Raw genomic sequence first — 20,588 nt, 5'->3', positions numbered from 1 at the left:
TCCCAGCGCACGCCACTGACTCAAAGGGTGAGCTATTTATTTTTCTCTCTCGCTGGGGCAGTGGCTGCTCTTCATGCTCTTGTAGCATCACGGGAGGATTTCCTCTGATTCAGATACAAGTATTTCCTCCAGCGTGCATCCCCAAGTAACTCTTTCAGTATTATTGGATCTCTTTGGTGATTTTTCTTTCTTTTTCTTGAGGCCTCAGGCCGAGTTACATTACATCTTCCAGGAGCTCTCAGAGCATCAGTTTTTCTTTTTCTGTGCACGGGCCCACTCAGGTTCCATAGGTCTCTGTCTCTCTGTCCCTTGGGTTTTTCTTTTTTGAAGACTTGGACAATAGGTGTCCATCCACTGATGTACTTTCATGCTGCACAAAGTTTCTAAACTAGCACTCATGCCAAAAAGCAATTGGGTTTTGTCTTAGCACGTACAAGAGAAGATTTCCTTCCTTTTCCGGAGTCTCAGAGATGTTTCGTGCTGTGGAGTGTGCCATCGAGCAGCAATCTAAATTCAGGCTATGTGTGCAAGAATACAGCAGATGAAAAACAGGGTATGCACCTCTTGTTTTGAGAAATAGGATTTCTAGTGACCAAGATGGCTCTCCTTAAGAGTCACTTCAACATTAAATACGACTGTTTGCTTACAAGTATTTTTAGTGTATTTTTAGTTGGTGTCCACATCACAAACAGATTCAGGCAGACACAGCTCTTAATGTGGATGAGCATTGGCTTTGACAAGGTGGGTGTTCAGGGTGCTGTTCCTGCTAGGTGAGGGCTTGTTGCAGAAGCTTGAAACAGAAAAATTACTTGGGACTTTGGCTACAGACCATATAAACTACATATTGCTAAACAGGATTGACAGCAATGACTATCTTTGGAACCTTTTAAATGGATGGGGGGGAAAAAGAAAAAGGAAAAAAAAGAAAGAAAACATATTTTCATATAGGGGGAAAATGCCATTCATAGGAAAATACGGAGGAGGAGACGGGCTGTTTTGGTAAGTGAGCCATTTTCCCCTGTGACTTGTCCCTTTGTAACAGGAAGGTTTTGCATATGTAGTAGCAAGTAACCTGAGAGCCCTTGATTAACGAAGCTGTGGACATTGATGTTCAGAGAGGAAGTTAGTAAAGAAAAGGTGGGATTTACTTTGCTTTCCTTTCATAAAAGGGGCTTTGAATGAAATTGCACTGTCTGTGAGATGCTCCTAAATGGTTTCCAAGGAGAGAGGGAAAAAAAAAACGCCTTGGATTTTCTTGTACATTGCTACTTAGTGCTTGCAAATCTTAGTTTATTATGGCATTGTCAGTCTGACCTTCTCGTAAAGTGCTGCGGATTTACATCATGCTTGGTTTTGATTCTTGCACCCTCAGGTGTTGGGTATGGGCCAGATGGACTAAAACATTCTTAACAGGAAGACTTGCTGATCGTGGCAGCTTCACGATGGGCTACCTTATGCTGCTTGATGCTGAGAGTTTCCTCTTATTCAGTCCGTGTTTGCATCATCATCTCCAAACCTTTTTTTTTTTTTTTTTTTTTTTTTTTTGAGCTGAGGAGCTGTATGATGAGTGTCTTGTAATTTATCTTATTAGATTTGGGCTTGATGATCTGAACTTCAATCTGTATCTGTAACACCTATTAAGCCTTCCACTTTCACATGTAGAATTGAGAACAAATTTGAGCTACCAATAGTGAAAATACCATGTTAATACTATATTCACCTGTATCCAAAAAATAATTATTCCCTCTCAGTTATCTTCAAGAGCCTTCAAGCTGGAGGGTCATCATCTCCCATTGAGGCTATTTGTACACCTTTAGCAAATACCTTTCTATTTACAGTACTATTTTAAAAAATAAAGATTGTGTGTGTTCATGGTAGCAAGTTGGATTTGTATCCAGAGCTATTTCATTTGTATCCACTTCTACTTCGTCTAATAAATGTGAGCTATCTGAATGCAAATCATCTTTACATTAAATGCTGGAGGCAGATGGGAAATGCAATCTATTTTAATCTATTTTATTTTAATATATATATACTTATATATATATATTACATATATATACTGAAGGATAGGCACGTGTATTGGGGTAGACACACTGGAGCACCTCCTGCATACTTGTTTTTGTTGGTTTTGGAGGGGGGTCTGTCAATATTCAGTGAATATTTGTGAAGGAGAGACAAATCTGCAGCTTTCGTTCTCTACATCAAGGGAAGAGAAGGTGCTTGGAAGCCCTGTGGGGCTACCGTGCCTTCTTCCCATACCTTAGAAATCCTTTTCTCTTCACCTATTCCTAGAATTATAGGGCTACTGTAGGTTAAGGTAGTCCTGGTTATTTTTTCTTACCAGGGCATCCTACGAAACCCAGTAGGGCATCCTCACTCAGATTACAAAGTAGGTGGAAATGTTTTAAAACTACCCTGTTTGAAAGCGAAGACTCTATTTTAAAGTAGGCTGTCTTTGAGTTTGTAGGCAGAAATGGGAACCACAGACATTGGTGACTTTGACAAAGCCCGTTCATTTTATGTGCCTGTTTTGGTTCCACGGGGAATTTAAAATCCCAAGGCCCTCTCGATTTTCCCCAGTAAGACTCAATCCACTCCACTTCTGCACTGGAGTAAGAACAGACACGAGGCCGTTGATGGAAGCCTTTTAACCTAAACGAAAAGAATTAAAGTCGTTGTTTTTCGTGCAGTTGTCGGGTTGATTTCTCGTGGAAAGCTCCGTAGCACACAGCGTTTGATATGTGGGAAACTTTGACAATGCCTCTTCCTGTATTTGGAGGGGAGGGTGGGGGTGGGCAGCCAGCAATAAAGCAGCCGGGCTGTAGAAATGTCAGAACTTGGCGCTGACATTTAAAGAAGAGTTTCCATTTTCTGATTTGTCCTAGCGAGACTTTTCTTGATATCAAGCTTCTTAAAGAGCACGGAAAAAAAAAAAAATCGTTACAAGAGCTGTGAGACTTCGTTTCTGTAGCACAAATTCAGCTGAAGATTTTTGGAGGGGAATTTACAGCAGCGAATTCCTTTAAAAAGCATGCTGTTGATGGAGATCATCTGAAATACCGCCTGTCCCGTATGGACACTTGGCCTTCGAGCATTGCTTCAGGAGCTGGAGGGGGAGAAGGAGGTGGGAGGTTGCAGATTGGACATGTGCAGAAACTTTTTTCTTTCCCTTCAATGTAAGAAACTTCAGTCTACCGAATGCCTTTTTAATAGTGAAGCAAAGTTAATTTACAGTTTTAAAGATAATAACCACTAGGATAAAGCTCCAGGAACGTGTGATCTGCACATTCCAGCTGTCAAAGAGTTAATATATTTACCTCTGTAGTGGCTGAATTCATTTAAGCAGTTACATTAAATTGGTTTATGTATTTCTGAAGAATTGTCCTGAAAAGTTAATTACTTCTTTCTTGAAATAATTCGGGTTTTGTTTAAGAAAGGCACTGTACATTTTGCATAATTATTAGCTGTATGCATTAATATGCACTTATTCAGAGCCGTAGTCAAAGGAAATGAATAACTTATTTGGTAAACAGAAAGGGGGAATTGTTTTTAGCTCCGTGTGTGTGAAGCCACGCAGAATTGCAGTTCTGTTTAAATGCAAAAAGAAAAAAAAAATAATGATTTTAAGTACCTTTAAAATTAGCTAAAATGCTGATTAAATAAATGTGTTTTTTGACGAACTTGCTCATTTCTGCTGCATCTAACACCAAACAAATAATTAGAAAATTGCACGGGAATCTCTGGTTACCCTGGCTTTTAGGATTTTAGAAGTAGAAGATCTGTTCCGTATATATGGTTTTATGTTTGGGGGAAAGAAAACTTTATTTCCATTTCAGTTGAAATTAATTTCTTAACTTTTTATGTAAGTCACTGAAATCGATGGAAATGTTTTCCCAAACAATATTTCACTAACTCGTTCAGAGATTACTGTTGCTATTAAGGATTTAAATGAGCTCTTGCCCTAGGTATTTATACCAGGATTTCTGCTAGCTCATTTGGCTTCCTTACGTTTTTCAGCCTCAAACATGTTTTGCTTGAACATAAATATAAGTTGTCTTAATAGATTATGTAACACTACATTGTTCAGCTCTGGAGTGCCTGGTTTCAATTTGAATTATAATGGGTTTACTTTCAGGACGAAAAATAATATTTAAAAAAAAAAATCAGATTAAGATGAAAATAGTTTCATGAAAAAGTAGTACTCTGCTCGTGTTTTTTGTGACGGTTTCTGTGCTGAATTTTGAACCATAAAGCAAATAGTACTGTTCAAAGCCTTTTATTCTAAAAGGAGAGCACACAAATTGAAATATATTAAAAGATGTATGAAAAAATTTACAAGAAAGTTTACTTTTTAAATTCAGAAAATTACCAGTGATATAAAGAAATTTCAGTTATTTGCAACACCAGTGGGAGATCCTTTTATTTAAATTATATTTTTTTCCCATAAATATATTTTGAATCATCATTGGTGTTTAAAATCTGAGTTTTGCATGAGAGCTGTGGTGGAGTGGGTAAGATTTAAGGCAGTAGTTGAAGACATCATCGTTTTCCCATCTCTTTTCATGCTTTCCTTTTCATGCGTTAGTCAATTTGTTATTGACCAGCAGTGTTGAAATGAAGCATCTTTCTGAAAGGCGTTGTCACCGAGCCCAAATTGGGAAGTTGGGCAATAGCTCTAATCACATGAAATCACTGAGTCACCGAGCCCTGCAGACCACAAGGCTCAAGTCCCAAGACCAGGACTGGTGACAGCGGGGAACCAAAGAAGATTTCGGTGTTTGGCTGATGCATCAAGATCGAGGGGGTTGCGTTATCTCACTACAGTCAGGCCAGTTTTTGACAGAGCCTTGCATAATGCATTGATTTGGGTTACTAACCTGGTTACTGAAGTCTCTTTGGGTGAGGATCCCTGGCACAGGCTGCCCAGAGAGGCTGTGGGGTCTCCTCCTTGGAGGCCTTCCAAAGCCGCCTGGAGATGGGCCTGGGCAGCCTGCGCTGGGTGGCCCTGCTGGAGCAGGGCTGGGGCCTGGTGGCCTCCAGAGGGCCCCGACAGCCTCAGCCATTCCTTGTGACTGGTACAGGGTATCTGAAGGACACCATTTAGTAGAAATCTAGTCACTTAAAGAGGAAGTCATTTCCAAGAACTCTGTTGTTTTGAGGCACTTCTGTTGTTGTTGCAGCGTTTTTAAGAGTTTAAAGTTCACTCACTTGAGGAACAGGGGAGGCCAATGGAAAAAAAAAGTCTTTAATTGTCCTTGATATTTTAATAATAAGTTTTTGGTGGTTTCTTAAGTAATCATATATAGCATATTTAGTGACATGGTCTCTTTCAATGAGTTCTCGATTGAGAAATTCTGGTTGGGAAACGGTTTAGCATTGCCTTGATGATTTCTCAAAGCAATACAGTTTTTCTCTATTACAGCTTTTTTATTCAAGGTCGTCTTTTTTTTTCTTTCTTTTCTTTACTGTAAAGTTGATAAGTTGATTTGGTATACAGTAAGCTACAGAATATATTTTTGTCTGTGCTTTATGTATTAAAATCAGAGAATGTTTTAGAAAGAACAGGTTGTAAGAATTCAGGTGACACTAGTTTCACTAGCCAAATATGTTTCAGAAATGGGCTTTGGGAGCTGTCTGGCTTGATACACGTAAGATGGGAGGAATGGATAAGTCAGTATTTGCGGTATGAAACAGCCTTCAAATTCCTTTGGAAAAGAAATGCAGCTGTATTTGGTCTATTTAATGTTAAGCTAGATGAGAGCCGTAGTAAAACTTAGGGAGCAGTCTTGGGGTGTGGGGATGCTGGGCAATTTGACTGCAAATACCTCCGGTGTGCAGTGCACGTTGTTCTTCAAGAGAACTCAATAAAATAAATGGAAGTATTGATAAGGCAGCGGAGATGCATTACGCAGCCACATCAGTGAATCTGGGCTTTTCACCTCTGGGGACGAGGAGAAGCAGTTACAGTGCAGAACGTGGCCGCTCATCACTTTCAGGCAAAGGCGGCAGCGTGCAGGAGCATGAAAAGCCTTCGCAAATAACTCTTACTGAAACGAAGCAAATAGATCTGCGTTGTAAATGGGCGTTTGTCTGGCAAAGACGGTGAGTAATATAAACCACGATTAGCAAGTGGAATAGAAGCTTTCAGAAAGGGCTTTTTTCTGCCACTAGTATACAAGCGTTGTGTGTACATTTGGTAAAGCAGGATGCAATTTTAAGCCAGTTCAACCTTTTTACCCTAAGCAGCAGTTTTCAGAACAGCGTGTAGCCAAGCAGCCTCGCTTTAGTGCCTTCACTGGAGGCAGGAGGAGGAAAGTGAAATCCTCTTTTTGGTTTCTAGGCTGGACTGCTCAGGTAAGGAGCATCTCTACTGACTGTCTGCCAGTCAGCAAAGCTTTGGGCACGTTGTGTGGCCAAGGACAGCAGATGAGGGTTGGGGAATTGACAGTGCCACAGCATTGGGTCTGAGGGGTGATGGGGAGGAAATTCCCCTTTTGTGAAGTTCAGGGTACAACTGCAGGACACCCAGGTGCCACAGCAGGGACAAGCTGGTAGCAAAAGTGTGCAAGGTTGGGCTTTCCCAATGAGGCAGGGGAGACAGGAAGCAAATTCAAAGGAAGGAGGTCTTCCTCCGTGCTGCCACTCAGAAAACAGCCTGCTCTGTAAATCTGCGACTGAGAGAGGAAAGGAAGAGGGTAGGTGAGGTGGGAGGCATGTGTCTGGGTCTCCCTAGTGGTGTTGGGGCCAGATGGCATGGTTCTCTGTAGAGAGAAGAAAGATTTGCAGTGGATCCCTTCTGTGGATGGGAACATACTCTAAAAATGGTGCTAGCCAGTTTTTTGTTTTGTTTTGTTTTTAATCTCAGCAATATATCCACCTAAACGTTAAAGCTGCTCACAGTACTGGGCAACTTGTTCGTAAGAAATAAAAATGAATTAGTTTAGCATGGGGCAACTGTAAATTACGGACAGTGATATTTCCTGCTAGGCACCCTAACATGAAAGGGGCTCTCTGCTGTGCCCCCACTCGTTTTCTCCTCACGTGAAAGCCAATGCATCGTTCTGGATTTCTCTTCACAACAATCAGTTGTGTTACCCAGGATTGTCGTTTCAGGTGAGCGGCGACCAGTGAGTTGGTCTGTGCAAATACTGTTGTGTTTTAATGCCAGCACATCTGCTAGTGCAACAAGGACAGGAAGAAGACCAAAATGATGGCTGAGAGTACTCAGGTCATCCAGATGTAACTCCTGAAGTGCCCAAATGTTCAGTTTTCCATGAAATTCCTCACATGGGCTTCATTCAGTTTGGAGACAGCTATAGGGGAACCCTTATAAATAGCTATAAATGAAGGTTTCTGATAGCAGCAAGCAATCGCAGCGTTGATTCTTCTACAGATTACACTTAGAGTGCACTTTTTTAATGGAGTTGTGATTTCTGTTATGGATGTATGTGAGATTTACACTGGCCCTAACTTCATTCTTGCTCGGCCACCCTACTGACTGGTATTTTTAGTCTTGTTTCCCAAGGAAGCGAGGCTTGCGCTAGTCATGCTGTCACTGGCCATCCATCTGCCTGCCCTTGATAACTCCGCCAGTTTCAAGCAAACCTGACAGACTGGTGGAGCCAAAGGAGGGACTTCTGCGCAGCTCAGAGGCTGGGAGGGTCGCTGTGGTGTCCCCTCTTGACACCAGCAAGCCCAGCCCCAGCAAGCCTGGCTTGTGGCTCTGCTGGGGGAGCCACAGCGAGCCGTGCACAGTGTGTGGCCAGCCGGCAAAACCCCAAGTGAGGAGATGGAGGTAGTTTGGAGGCAGTTTGGAGGCTGCAGCAGGGGGTGCAGGAGTCAGCAGGACGCGGAGAAGCCAAGGCAGCCGGCTGGTAAGGGGGCTGTGGCTGAGAGACGGGGCAGGTGGCGGGGAATGGTGCGGCAGGCGGTGCGAGGAGAAAAACAGGAGCAGATTTCCTTCGCTGTGCTTGCAGAACAACCTGCTTCCTCTTCTGCCATAGACGTGGCTACGGGTGGTACAACCTTGCCTTAAAAATAGCAGCGGATAACACCGCGTGCGCCCTCCGCTGTGCTTGGCTGCCGATGGGGCTCGGGGTGGTCCTCACCTTAACCAGGCTGGTGGGAAACTAAGGTTTCGCTGCACCTTGCTGCTATTGCAGAGGGCGTGTTGTCAGCCTTAAAACGCTTGGCTATGTTAGAGCTCAAACTGAAAAACTCTCTTTTCCCTAACTTTTAAAGAAAACCAGCAAAATTCCTGTGTTTTTTTCTTTCCTACACGGTCACAGTTTGTTTCGAATGGGGAGAATGGAAAGGCATCTTTATAATGTCAGGCACAGCACTGGAAAGTTTGTGGAAAAAGATGCAGCTTATGAAATTCCAAGGAAGTGCGCTGATGATAACCTTTTCCTAAACGTTTAGCCACCTTTATCAGACTTCAGGTTGATGATTTTTTTTTTTTGACAATTTTTTTCTAATTGTTTGTTTACGTTTTGTTTGTTTTCTGTAGATACTTCTGCTCATGGCATTCTCTTATCACACTGCATCCCTGTATTTTATAGTTATCTCTGTGCTCTGACTTTTAAGTAGTCATATTTTGGCCAGCCACTCCATCATCCGCTCCCTTTTTTCACTTTATTAGTTCTCCTGCTGTAACCCAAGGTGTGGTGCTGCACATCTCCCTTACAAAACTCATCAATGCCTAAGCTTTTAATTGAAAAGTTTCAGTGTTAGCACAGGGCTTTGTGGGATGGATCTGTTGAGATGCAGTTGCTTGTTTTGCATGAGGTTGTGACAAGGATTTCCTAACTAAACACCCCTCAAGTTGTGTTTGATTATATTACCCCAACTTAATGCCCCGTAGCTGTGCTATTACACCTCCTTGCCTTTTGGTTGAAAATGCTCTCTGAACTGATGAAAAATTTCACTCTTGGCAGAGATCTGCCCCTGGCCAGTTTCCGATTAGGGCTCGCTTGGAGTAAAGGCGCCGTTTTCCTGCGATTGTCTCCCCCAGCACAATAAGTGGGTCGCTGTCATTTTGCCCGAAAGGGCAGCCACCGGCTCTCAGCTCCAATTATCTGCTCAGAATTACATTAGGATGTAAGCAGGCTTCAACAGGAAGCAAGGAACTGCTCGGGAAGGTCAGGAAACTCTTTAGGATCATCGTCATTTTCTGCCGTCTTCCGAGATGTTAAGGCTGGGAGTTAACATGGTTAGCACTTGCAGCAGGCACTACGTTTGTGGTCACGTCTCCGCTGTTGGTGTGTGTTGTTTGGCTAAACCTGTGAAATATGCCTGATAGTTTCAATTGCTCTAAACAAAACAAATAAAATAGTTTTGCAGAATTTATTTATTGTATGCCAGCTCCAAAGTGGTCTGGCAGTTGGACTTGGATCTCCGTAGGTCCCTTCCAAATGAGCTATTCTGCTCTGTAAGTGTGGACGTGTATATATAGAAATATAAAATGCACACGCTCTTCAGCAGTGGCATGGCCCGATTTAACTGGCCCCGAATTGCTAAAACAAAATTGCATGCATCTTCTTCCAGTGAGATTATTTAAAGAAACAAAAGTCCTGTCCTTTTCATGCAGTCTTCCATAATCAGTTTGCATTCATCGCCTCTCAAGTGAGTCTCTATTCTCCCAGCAAGGACCTCGAAGCACGAAGAAAAGTACAAAAGCCCTGATTTGTGTTGATTTTTTGTTGTGTTCTGTCCAAGGCATGACATTTTGGGTGTTGCTTGGTTTGTGATATAATGAGATTTCATCTTTTGTATTTATCTTCTCAACTTTCAGAGCTGGGTTTCAGGCTACTTTACTCACTTTATCTTTCTGTTTATATATAAGCTGTTAAGCAGTCCTTGCTGCAAAAGTTGGGAAGTGAATTGTGCAGCCCTCCTTCCGTATGTAAACTTACATTAGCCTGGCCCCTAAAGAAAAGTTACGCGTTTAATGATACTGGTGTTTATCCTGTGTGCTGTATTTCATGCTGTAATTGAAGCCACGAGAGTTATGGGGGAACTTGCACATTGTAGGAGGAGCGTACCCAAATAGTCACCTTCGCTGTGAGGTCTGCACTTCTACCATACGTGGCTGGGCTTTGGAGGAGGATGCGAAGGATTCACAAGAGGGCTTGCAGCTGGACATGGTCGCAGCTGTAGCTGCCTGGGGACTGAAGCAAAGAATGAAGAAAGCAGAACGTAATCTGTAGAGAAACGAAAGTTTTATCGCTCTCCTCGTTTATTTTTGCAGAGGGTTTTTGTTTTCCTGTTTTGCTTGAGCCACATTAAAGCTATCACTGAAATGAAAAGGCATGATCAGTTGACTGGGTTGTTAGATATAACACCAAGCTATGCAAAACTACTATTCATAATGTTCATAATGAAGAAAGTATGCGTTTTAAAGTGTGTGTTAAGGCTCTGGTGCTGTCAGGAAGGGAAGAGAGCAATTTTAATGCCAGTTACACCATGCCTAATGGTGTGTAAGCTTGATGTTAAAGATTATCTCTCAAACGTGTTGACGTTTCCTGACTGTCTGCAGGGTTGGAAATGAGCTCTCCGATACCGAGCTGAGATGCGGAGTGACGCAGGAGCCGTCCGCGGCACGGGGAGGACGCTGAGTGACCGCTTCACGCTTCTGTCTTTTCTTTAACAGGCTTGGGAAAAACGAAGAGGAAGACGAGCGCGCGCGACGCCTCGCCCACTCCCAGCACCGATGCGGAGTACCCGTCCAACGGCAGCAGCGCGGACCGCATCTACGACCTCAACATTCCCGCCTACGTCAAGTTCGCCTACGTGGCGGAGAGAGAGGATGAACTGTCCCTCGTCAAGGGGTCCCGGGTCATCGTCATGGAGAAGTGCAGCGACGGCTGGTGGAGAGGGAGCTACAACGGGCAGATCGGCTGGTTTCCTTCGAACTATGTGGTGGAGGAAGTTGAGGAGGCCACTGCAGATTCACCGAGCTTCCTGAGCTTGAGGAAAGGCGCTTCCATGAGTAACGGCCAGGGCACCAAAGTTCTCCACGTTGTTCAGACACTGTACCCATTCAGCTCCGTCACAGAAGAAGAGCTCAATTTTGAAAAAGGGGAAACAATGGAAGTCATTGAAAAGCCAGAAAACGACCCAGAATGGTGGAAATGTAAAAATTCCAGAGGGCAAATTGGTCTTGTTCCTAAAAACTATGTAGTAATCGTTAGCGATGGTCCCACCATTAACACTTCCCATCCACCTCAGATAAGCTACACGGGACCATCTTCCACCGGACGATTTGCTGGAAGAGAGTGGTATTATGGGAATGTTACCCGACATCAAGCAGAATGTGCCCTAAATGAGAGGGGAGTGGAAGGAGACTTCCTTGTTAGAGATAGTGAATCCTCGGTAAGTGCTGTTCAGCGCCGCGGTCTTTGTAAGACATAATTTTTGGCTTAACAGCTGTGGAAGCTCATAATGACCATTTCCCTAAAAAAAAAAAAGGGCTTTTAATCCATAAAGAAACAAGCAATGCTGCAGTGCTACAAACTGATACGTGTACTGAGTGCGAGAATCAGTCTCTTACAGAAATTCAGTGACATTTACACTGAAATTTAGCAGCTATGGACTGTATTATCCAGGGCTTCTTAATTAGCAGACAAGAAACTAGATACTTAAAGCTTCCATCCGACTTTTCCTGTGTTCCTCATATGCAGTCCTTCTGAAATTTACAGCGCTCCCAAGGAAAAAAATAAGATCTTGTAAAGTGCAAATTTAGTCTTTAATTTGAATTTAAAGCTAATTTAAAATGGGATGTTTGCGTTGATCAGTTTTGTTTTGCCTTTAATTAACATAGGTTAATAGTGTAGGTTATATAAACTATTGATTAAAAACATTTTCATGTGTTTCTGCTCTACTTAGATGATTTAGGTTGTAATAGGATAAAATTATTATTGTATCGAATTGTTAAGATTATGATGCACAACAAAAAAGGCCAAGTGAGTAGCTCGTATTACTTGGAAATTGAGCCTTGATGACATCAGAGGGATGTAAGTAATGCTGATTAGGGATTAGTATAATTCTGAAAGTTCAAATTTAAAATTAGACTGAAAGGCCTTTCATGTACGCTGAAGCTAGGGAAAGCATAGTTAAAGCACCCAAAATTTAATTATCCCTTTGCTGTGATTTTTAAAAGATGACAGGTTTTGATAATTCCCAAACAAACACCTTTTTAACACTACAGAAATAGATAGATTTTCAAGATAAATGGAATCTTAATTTGGGATCGGGGCTTCTCAGCATTCATTGCTTCAACTGTAGGACCATTATTCCACGAGGACAAATTGTTTCATACCTAAGTATTTAGCTGCTTCAGGTATAAGAATTTGAAATCAATACAGTTATATCCGCTCAGCCTTTTAATTTGAGGGGATACAGCTGCCAAAATATAGGAGGCTACAGACATCTATCTTTATGCTATAGTTGTTGCAGGTTTCCCCCCTATTGTGGGTTGTGCTGGTTGGCAGCGCGGGTTGCAAATAAAAATTAAAGCAGCGTCAACTGCCTTGAACTTAATTTAAAGCGGAGTCAACTTCTTGGCTCCGCTGTGTCTTCAGGAGACTGTATTGATTGCATAAATCACCTGTGGTTAGAACTGGTGGTAGTCTTTATCATAATTGCCTGTGAACGGAGGAGAAGCTGCTCCCGTGGAGTGTTCCTCACAGAAGTGATTTCATTAACCAGTCAATAGGACGCGGTGGCATGGCTGTGGCGTGAAACGAAGAGCAGGCTCTAAGTAACGGGGACAAAGATGCTTGAGCTCAAATCTGCAAGTAAAGATCCTTTTGGTTCTCGATATATTCTGAAGCATATTTCAGATCTTTCACTCACTGTTTTTGTTCTTAAATTATAACTTCTACTACTCCAAAAAGGTCCCAGGATGAAGTCAAAATTTCAGGTAGTACTGAGGCAGGTTGAGACAGGTAGCACACATTTCATCCCCTCATAATAAGACTTCTTTCCCCTCCTTAAATAAATTAAAAGGCAGCTTCCTAGTCCAGCAGAATATCTTCTGAATTAACAGAGCCTGTATTTTTCATATAACAACTAAAATTTGGAATTGGCTGGCATGTTGGCTCCTGGCGAGAGAGATGAACAGAGGCTTCTAGTGATGGTAGAAAAACAGCTTAAAGACGAAGAAATTGTTAATTCTGTAGAATATTCTAAATCCAAATGAAACAATGCTTTCTGATTTCTGAAAAACATTGGTATTTCACCATTACTGTTTCTTTATTTCCTGAAATTTTGACATCATATTGATGAAAATAGAAATCTGTAATATTCCAGTTTTTCTGGACAGAGAAAACTGTCTGAGTAAGTTTCAGGCATCATTTCTCAATTGATTTTCTCTGCAGCAGACAGGTAGCTGTCAGACTACTTTCTTTGAAGCTCTCTTGTTGAGTTCCTATTAGTTAACTGTAATCACAAAATGAAGACAAATGCAAGTAAATCAGGGGAGACTAGAGGGAAAAACAGGTTAAATGAAAATAAATCAGAGGAGACCCAGAAGGGGTTGGGGGGAAAAAAAAAAAGAAATTTAGAAAACATGACTTATAAACAGAGGCTGACAGAACTGAGATTGTTTAGCCAACAAGAGTGAGGTAGGGCACAGAGTTTTCCAAACTGGCAAGCTACTGGAGGATGCTGGTGAGCATTAAATTGTTCTGTAGCAGTCCTGATGTCCCTTCAGCCCAGCACCCTGGCTGCCAGGTCCATCTGTCCAGCAGATGGAGGCTGACTTTCAGATCCAGATTCTGCATTTTGGGTTATCCTGGCTGGTAGTGGCCAATGCTCTTGGACAGTTTGAAGATGGATGCACTGCTTAAAATACAGAAATGCACACCCATTTCTCGGTGCGTTCTGTGTCACACTGGCCACTACGTTACACCTCATTTCCTTGCGCTTAGCAGCCTACATCCTGAGTAAACTAATTTCCTTGAAAGGACACGGCAACCTTTTAATTTAACATGGCATCATAACACTGAACACACTGGTGTTCAAAGCATTTCCAGACTTGTTCTCTTCATTGTTACTGGGGAAATCGTTGCTTTGTGAGGCAAAAGATTCATTCAGACTGCGGTGTTCCCAGCATCTAACACCTCTGGGAATCCCAGAGAGTTTACTCAGTTCATGTTACAGCAAGGTTTTTTACACAAAATAAGAAATAATCTGATTTGAAGAACTCATCTTTTTTCTTTTTTCAATCTTGATCTGGTCTTGCAGATCCCGTACGTGGCTCTTTTAAGCAATGAGAAGCTTTATAGTTAGGCATGAAGCTGCCTGCTTTCTTGTGATGGTGCTTGGGACTTTGAATTTTTGTTAGGTTTAAAGAAATATTTTACTATATCCCAAGATTTTTTCTGCCCTAATCTTTTATGTATGTTATATTATCGTGCCATTTCTTAATGTACGTTAATTAGAAAAGTCTTAGGGATTGCCAGATTGTTTTCATTTTTCCATAAGTACCAGAATCATCTAATAAGCTAATGGATGCACTCGATAGCATCAGGGGAAATCTCACTGAGAAAGATGGGGCTGAGCAGAGGGAAGTTGTTGGCTCTCCATTTGCTCCATCTTCCACCAGATCGGTGCTTCCCCTTGCATGGTAGTACGAACCCACCCATTAAAGCTGAATGTATAGGGTTTTTCCCTTTCTAAAGAGGCCCATAGATAAACGTGAGTCATCCTGGTGTTCTTGTGCCTGATCTTTATAATAACATAACATAATTACAGGAAGTCTGTCTTAGATTTTTTTTTTTTGAGTTCTGTGCTTGCTGCTAGCTATGAGGAGCTCTGTTTGGATAGGTGAGGGTTTATGTTCTTCTGCATTCCCCTGAATGAGCAGGAGACTGTCATTTTTTTCCATTTAAAACTTGACTGTATGCAATATTTTACAATATTTCTCTAGACTTGACTTACCAGGTGTTTGTTTCCCAGCCAGATTCCTTTAGCCAAAACTGCTGTCCTCGGTTGCGCTCAGATCTAAGGGGTGCTGCTGCACTGGAGAATACCCTGAGATGAACTCTTGGGCAGTCTGATTATCTTCATTAATTACGAAATGCTATTATTAGAATCACAAACCTGTTTGAACCATTTAAGCCGGCAGTTTATGTAACAGGCACAGTTACCTGCTGCTGAGATTTCTGCCAGCTCTGGTACACGGAGGTAATGTCACCTTAGCTTTTGGTGTGGAGACTGAAGCAGGGCACAGAAGATGGCTTTGTTTGTGCTTCCTGTTGCAGGCTGCTCAGCCGATTTAAGAAAATAAAAGGTTTGTCTCTTTTAAGTAGCACTCTTTAACAACTAAGGCAGATTTAATCTCTGCAGAGTCTCTGTAGAGCCACTTTTTACCCATTCTGAATTGCAAGGAGTCGGGTTTGTGCTTTCACTGTAACATGTACACAAGGCAACGTCTGGGCTGATCCTTTTGGATGGGTGATATCTGTGCTTTGAAGATCCAAGACTTGGGTTCTGCTGGGAGAGGAGCAAATCTGGAAGGAAGATCCTGCTGCTGCCCTGGGGTCCCAAGGGAGCTTCTGCCAGCACCTGCGGGCTCCTTGCGCTCTGCTGCGGCTGGGCCTGAAATTGTGCAGGGCCCCCAGAGAGGCAGGGCTGCTTCGTAGCGACAGCAGAGGACCGAGGCGTTGGCTGGGGGCTTGTATGCTTTTTGAGGTGCTAATTTGGTAGAATTTGGGGTGTCCCGTGTTATTATCCTGGAGTCTGAATCCTGCAAGTATCAGGTAGAAGCGATGAAACGCGGCAGCTGTTCAAAACCTGCAGCACTTGGTGCTCCGTGACATGCTGTGATTGACAACTGCAGCAGAGAGACGGAGGGAGTCTAGCTTTAAAACAGGCTCGAGGATATATCCCAGTGGTTTATTTCAATGGAAGAACAGGAATTTTGTTAGGACTACATTTGAAACCGATGGAGCTGGTTCACATTTCTTCCCTGTGTAACGTTTACTTGAGACCATGGTGGATGTTACTGAAAGAAGAAAGGTATTTGCATATATCTGAATAGGACGGGAGGGGTAGATAAGCAAAGTCTAAACCCTCCCAGATTGTTTTTTCCAGCCTGGCGACAGACCTTTGAGCTATGACTTGCTTTTTTCTTTTTTTTTCTTTTTTTTTTTTTTAATGTCTATGTGACTGAATTAGGAGGAGGAGCGAGGGAAACCTGGGCTTGTAACGTGAAGGAGCTGGGGAGCAGGCTCACGGATTAACCTGCAAAATGAGAAAATCTTCCATGGAGGGAAAGGTGGTGCTAGGAGAAAATGGACTGAATGGGAAAGTTAAGGGATGGGATCAGTAAAAGGCTTTCAGAACGGGGTATTTTCCCAGCATCGCCATTTAGGATAAACACGTCTTGTTTGATTCTCAAATGGAGATTTTACAATCTCCTGGTTTGCTTTGTTTTCCCTTGTAAGACCAACGAAGTAAAATAAAGGAACATTTTCCTGCCTGATGCCTCCCACGTGCACCAGCAGCCTGTCGTTGCCTTAATCCTTAAGCAAGAGTTAAAATAAAGGTTTCTGAAAGAACATCAGAAATTTTACACCTGAACTGAGGAGCTGCAAACGCGTAACAGCTGATCTTCAACAGTCTGTGGTAGGAATCGATTTAACTTCAGGTCTAGGTCTCCCCAGTGATGACAGTTCAACAATATTCCCAGGTTCCCTGCCACGGGGCTGTGCTCTGTGCTTCTGTTGCATTGTCATCGGGAGCCCCGTAGATCGCAGGGATTGAAGCTTAACTTCTGATGCGCCTTTGTTCAGCGTGCGTGAGGCTTTTAGCCCTGGAAAAGTTCGTGTGCAAACACCCGAATGGAGCAATTAATTGAAGAGGGAGAAGGGAGAAAAAAAATTGGCCAGCAGTTGAAACAAAATAGCTTAAACAGTAAATAAAATAAACAGGCTTGGAGCAGATCCAAGGAGGACAGCAGGGAACCGATTCAAGCTGCATCGAACCAGCATACTTTGGAACAGCAGTGTTAAAAGCACTACTTGATCTGCAGATTTTTTTTATCTTTTTTTTTTTTTTTTTGAGATAATCTTTTTAATCATTTTGCATATTTGTTACAGTGGGAAAGTACCAAAATAAAAGGAAACGCAAGGCCCGGGTGCTTTTGCTGTTTGTTCTCGTATCCTAATTGGAGGCCAAGAAGGGGTTTCGGGGCTTTTGCAACAGCTGTTCAGGCTCCTCCATCTCCTCGCACCGGATGATGACTCTCAAAAGAGTTAGATCAGCCTTTCCGCTATTTTAAAAATTAAATTAGGGGATGAAAAGAGCAACTTTGTGACATATATTCCGGGAAAAAAAAAATCAGCAATAACGATATCTTCTCTTTATGCACGAATCTAATTAGCAGCTCAGAGGCTGGGAAGAATGGACAGCAGTTCGGGAGGACATTCATTCATTAAAGTGCCTAACCAAAATGGCAGGAAATGGGTTTAACATGTTGTGCAGGCCACCTCACAAAGATCTAAGCCTGGGAGAGAGGTCTAGGGGCTGCTCCAGCACCTCTCTGTTTGTCAGTGCTGCGACCTTGCTGGGCTAAAGGCGACGATTCGTAGTGAGTGCAAGGAAGTTGGAGAACCCCATACTGTTAGCATACTGGAAACAACTGCGTGGTTAGAAAACATTACAGATTTGTGAAGCACAAAGTGATTATTTTGGTTTTTAACCGTTGTCGTAAAGACTTTTCCTGTTTCTGACACCAAACAAAGCATGGTTTTGGTTCAGGTTGTGAACTTCCATTTTAAACGAGGGCCCTCCAGCTGCTGGTTTTCCTCTGACATAGGATCACCGTCAGAAGCATCAGCATCCCAGGGCTTGCTCAGAGCTTCGTGTGTGTGCACACCTCTGCTTCAGCCCCAAGCAGCGGTACCGAGAGCCTCATGGGTCTCGTTCTGCCTGGGCGAGGGTGCTGAGCAGGGTGGGAGCTGGGGAGCTGGCACCTTCCTCCCCTTCTGCCTCTGTGGTGCAGAAAGGGGAAGGCTCTTGTCCCTTCTCTTCCTTAAAGCAACCTGTTGTGAAGACCTAAGAAATTTACCGTGCAAAATTACTCCGTTCTGGATAATTTAATTAGTGCTGAAACTTTGTCTTCTGTGGGTGGGGGCTTGACGGTGCGTTTCGTGCTTTAATTCTGGAGCTTTATCGTGTTAAGAAAAAGGTGTGCTCAATAGGAGAAATTATTTCTCATGCATGTGGTGATGAAGATAAAAGGTGCCTTTTTTTATTCTTTTGCAATACAAAGCAAGAACGGCCCTCTAGTGGTCACGGATTTAAAAAAAAAAAAAAAAAAAAAAAAAAAGAAGTGATAGGGGGATTTTCTTCACCTCACCCAAGCGATATTGCAATAATTGGTCTCTCCAGGGCACTCTAACTAGCAAAGAAACCAAAATGATGAAAGTTTTTTCTCTTCTGCTTGACATTCTCGTGCTTCTAGATGGAGGAACTAAGGTAATTTTTGCAATTTAGTCAGGTAATTGGCAACTTCAGACTGTGCATCTGGGGAGCTTTCACTTAACTGACTTAACTGTGCATGTTAATAACAATGGCAATTATTTATTGAATAATAGACTATTGGGTTTCTTAAGTAGCTAAAGCACTGAGCTGTGGAGCACAAAGGCTAGCATAAATTACACCATCAGCTATATTACACAGTTTGTTCCCGAAACAGCAAAATCGTGCCTTCTTTTTGTTGACTTCTGTGTAATCCTCTGTTTCTTTTCCTTTTTTTGAATTCTTCTCAACAGCCCAGTGACTTCTCGGTATCTCTAAAGGCATCGGGGAAGAACAAACATTTCAAGGTGCAGCTCGTGGACAATGTCTATTGTATTGGGCAGCGTCGCTTTAATACTATGGATGAGTTGGTGGAACACTACAAAAAGGCTCCCATCTTCACCAGTGAACACGGGGAAAAGCTATATCTTGTGAAAGCACTTCAGTGACGTTGAAGATGGACTCGGCCGCCCAGGCCTCTTCTAACTTCCAAGCCTTAGGTCCTAAATTCACTTTTATAGAGCAGAGCAATATCTGAAGCAGGCTTAAGGAGTAGGCTCTTTCCAACGTGTTTGCTCTGTTGGTTGTTATTTGTCCTTTTTCGTTTGCCTACCTTTGTGTTTCAGTTCTGTCCATCTCAGATCCCCTCCTTTCAGGTCGAGCCCTTCACCAGGTGGCCGTTGCCAGCGCTCGCCTCCGGGAGCGAGTTCTGAACCCCCCTCCTCTGCCTGTGTACGTTTACGGAGGTAGCTCGGATGAAGGAGGGGGGTTTGCAATTCAACCCAGTGTTACCCCCTTCCAGCGGCTCCCGCAGACAGAACTCTTCGCTAAGAGACACCGGGCACAGCTTGAATGCACTGAGGCTGCAGCTGAGTGAGTGAGACGCAGTAGACATGACGGTTGTGGCTGTGAGTTCTGTAGCTCTTTTGCTTCCCATATTACAGAAACTCCTAGCTCCTAGAAGCACTCTTTACACTGTACTCTGCTATTACATTGCCTCTCTGACTCTTCGCAAAGAGTACACTAATTAAAAGCGTTTTGTAATAGTACTTCCTAAACTACTATGGTAAGATTGTAGTAAAAGAAAACTATCTAGTGTATTTTGGTCTGTAATTGCAACAAAGAGAAATTTTATTTGAAAGTTGATTACTAGAGAAAGAATCATTGAAATGTAAAGACTGAATGTTTTGGTAATCTACAACCAAATGTGCCATCCACATAATGCTTTTTCCTCTTGCCCTTCTGCTTGTTTGAATTAAACAATTATGTATTTAATTCTCAAAGTAATATGTATCTGTAGCTGATTGTTGACACTAATACAGAAGATTAATAAAAAAAAATGATCTTGGGCTGGGTGGGGCGGGCTACCAACACTATATATATATTTGCTTTACAGAAAGAAATCTTCAGGTTTTACAGAGGATGGTGTGATTGGTAGGAAGAGACACACAGAATGTTTATGAAGAAAATGCATTTCTCTCTTTTCTTTACATTTAAACTCCTTTATGGTTTAAATATACAGTCTTTAGATGGCACACTCCTGAGACTGAAGAAGGGGATCTTAGGATCTCCTAAATCTTGCATACTCAGTTTTTTGGATATTGTAATAAAAAAGGTATTATGTCACGATGGAGTACTGCATTTATCCTTGGGTGGTAGTCCCGGTGTTCCTTTAGCAAGGTGAACTGGAGTAAAATCTGGGTTTGTTTCTCTTGGAATTTGTGTGACATAAAACAAAAAAATTGCCACTGTGGAGTACAGTTTGATACGAGGCAGTGTCTAACGACCTCCATGGTCATTCTTTCTGTGACAAGTCTGTTCAAAGATTTAATGAAAACTGCAAGAGGGAGATGTTTTCTGGTACCTTTTCTCGATTAAAACACGTTCCTTACAGATTTTATATTTCAGCCAGTAGTGTTATGTGCACAGCTGCAGCATAGGCAGAGCAGACACAGGCCTGCTGTGGTGCAAACTGTAACATTGCCAGGAGACTGCACTGGTACCTCTGGGAGTGCCATCATCCTCTTGCTCAGCCCTGGCAGGCAAGTATGATTTGT

At 42.5% G+C, this 20,588-nt stretch overlaps 1 protein-coding gene across 2 annotated transcripts in view; it reads left to right on the top strand.

The window, feature by feature from the left end:
* Window positions 1–19,840, top strand: part of NCK2 (NCK adaptor protein 2) — an 82,698-nt gene extending 62,858 nt beyond the window's left edge. For both annotated transcript variants that reach the window (XM_084306001.1, XM_084306002.1), the window contains exons 4-5: window positions 10,655–11,376; window positions 18,786–19,840. In XM_084306001.1, the coding sequence (XP_084162127.1) occupies window positions 10,655–11,376; window positions 18,786–18,980 (917 nt within the window). In that variant the 3' untranslated portion in view covers window positions 18,981–19,840. The remainder of the gene's footprint in view (window positions 1–10,654; window positions 11,377–18,785) is intronic.
* Window positions 19,841–20,588: the final 748 nt, after the last annotated feature.

This window comes from Netta rufina, assembly GCF_964035555.1.
Source record: "Netta rufina genome assembly, chromosome: 1".
Lineage (NCBI taxonomy): Eukaryota > Metazoa > Chordata > Aves > Anseriformes > Anatidae > Netta > Netta rufina.
This window is presented reverse-complemented; position numbering and strand designations above follow the sequence as displayed.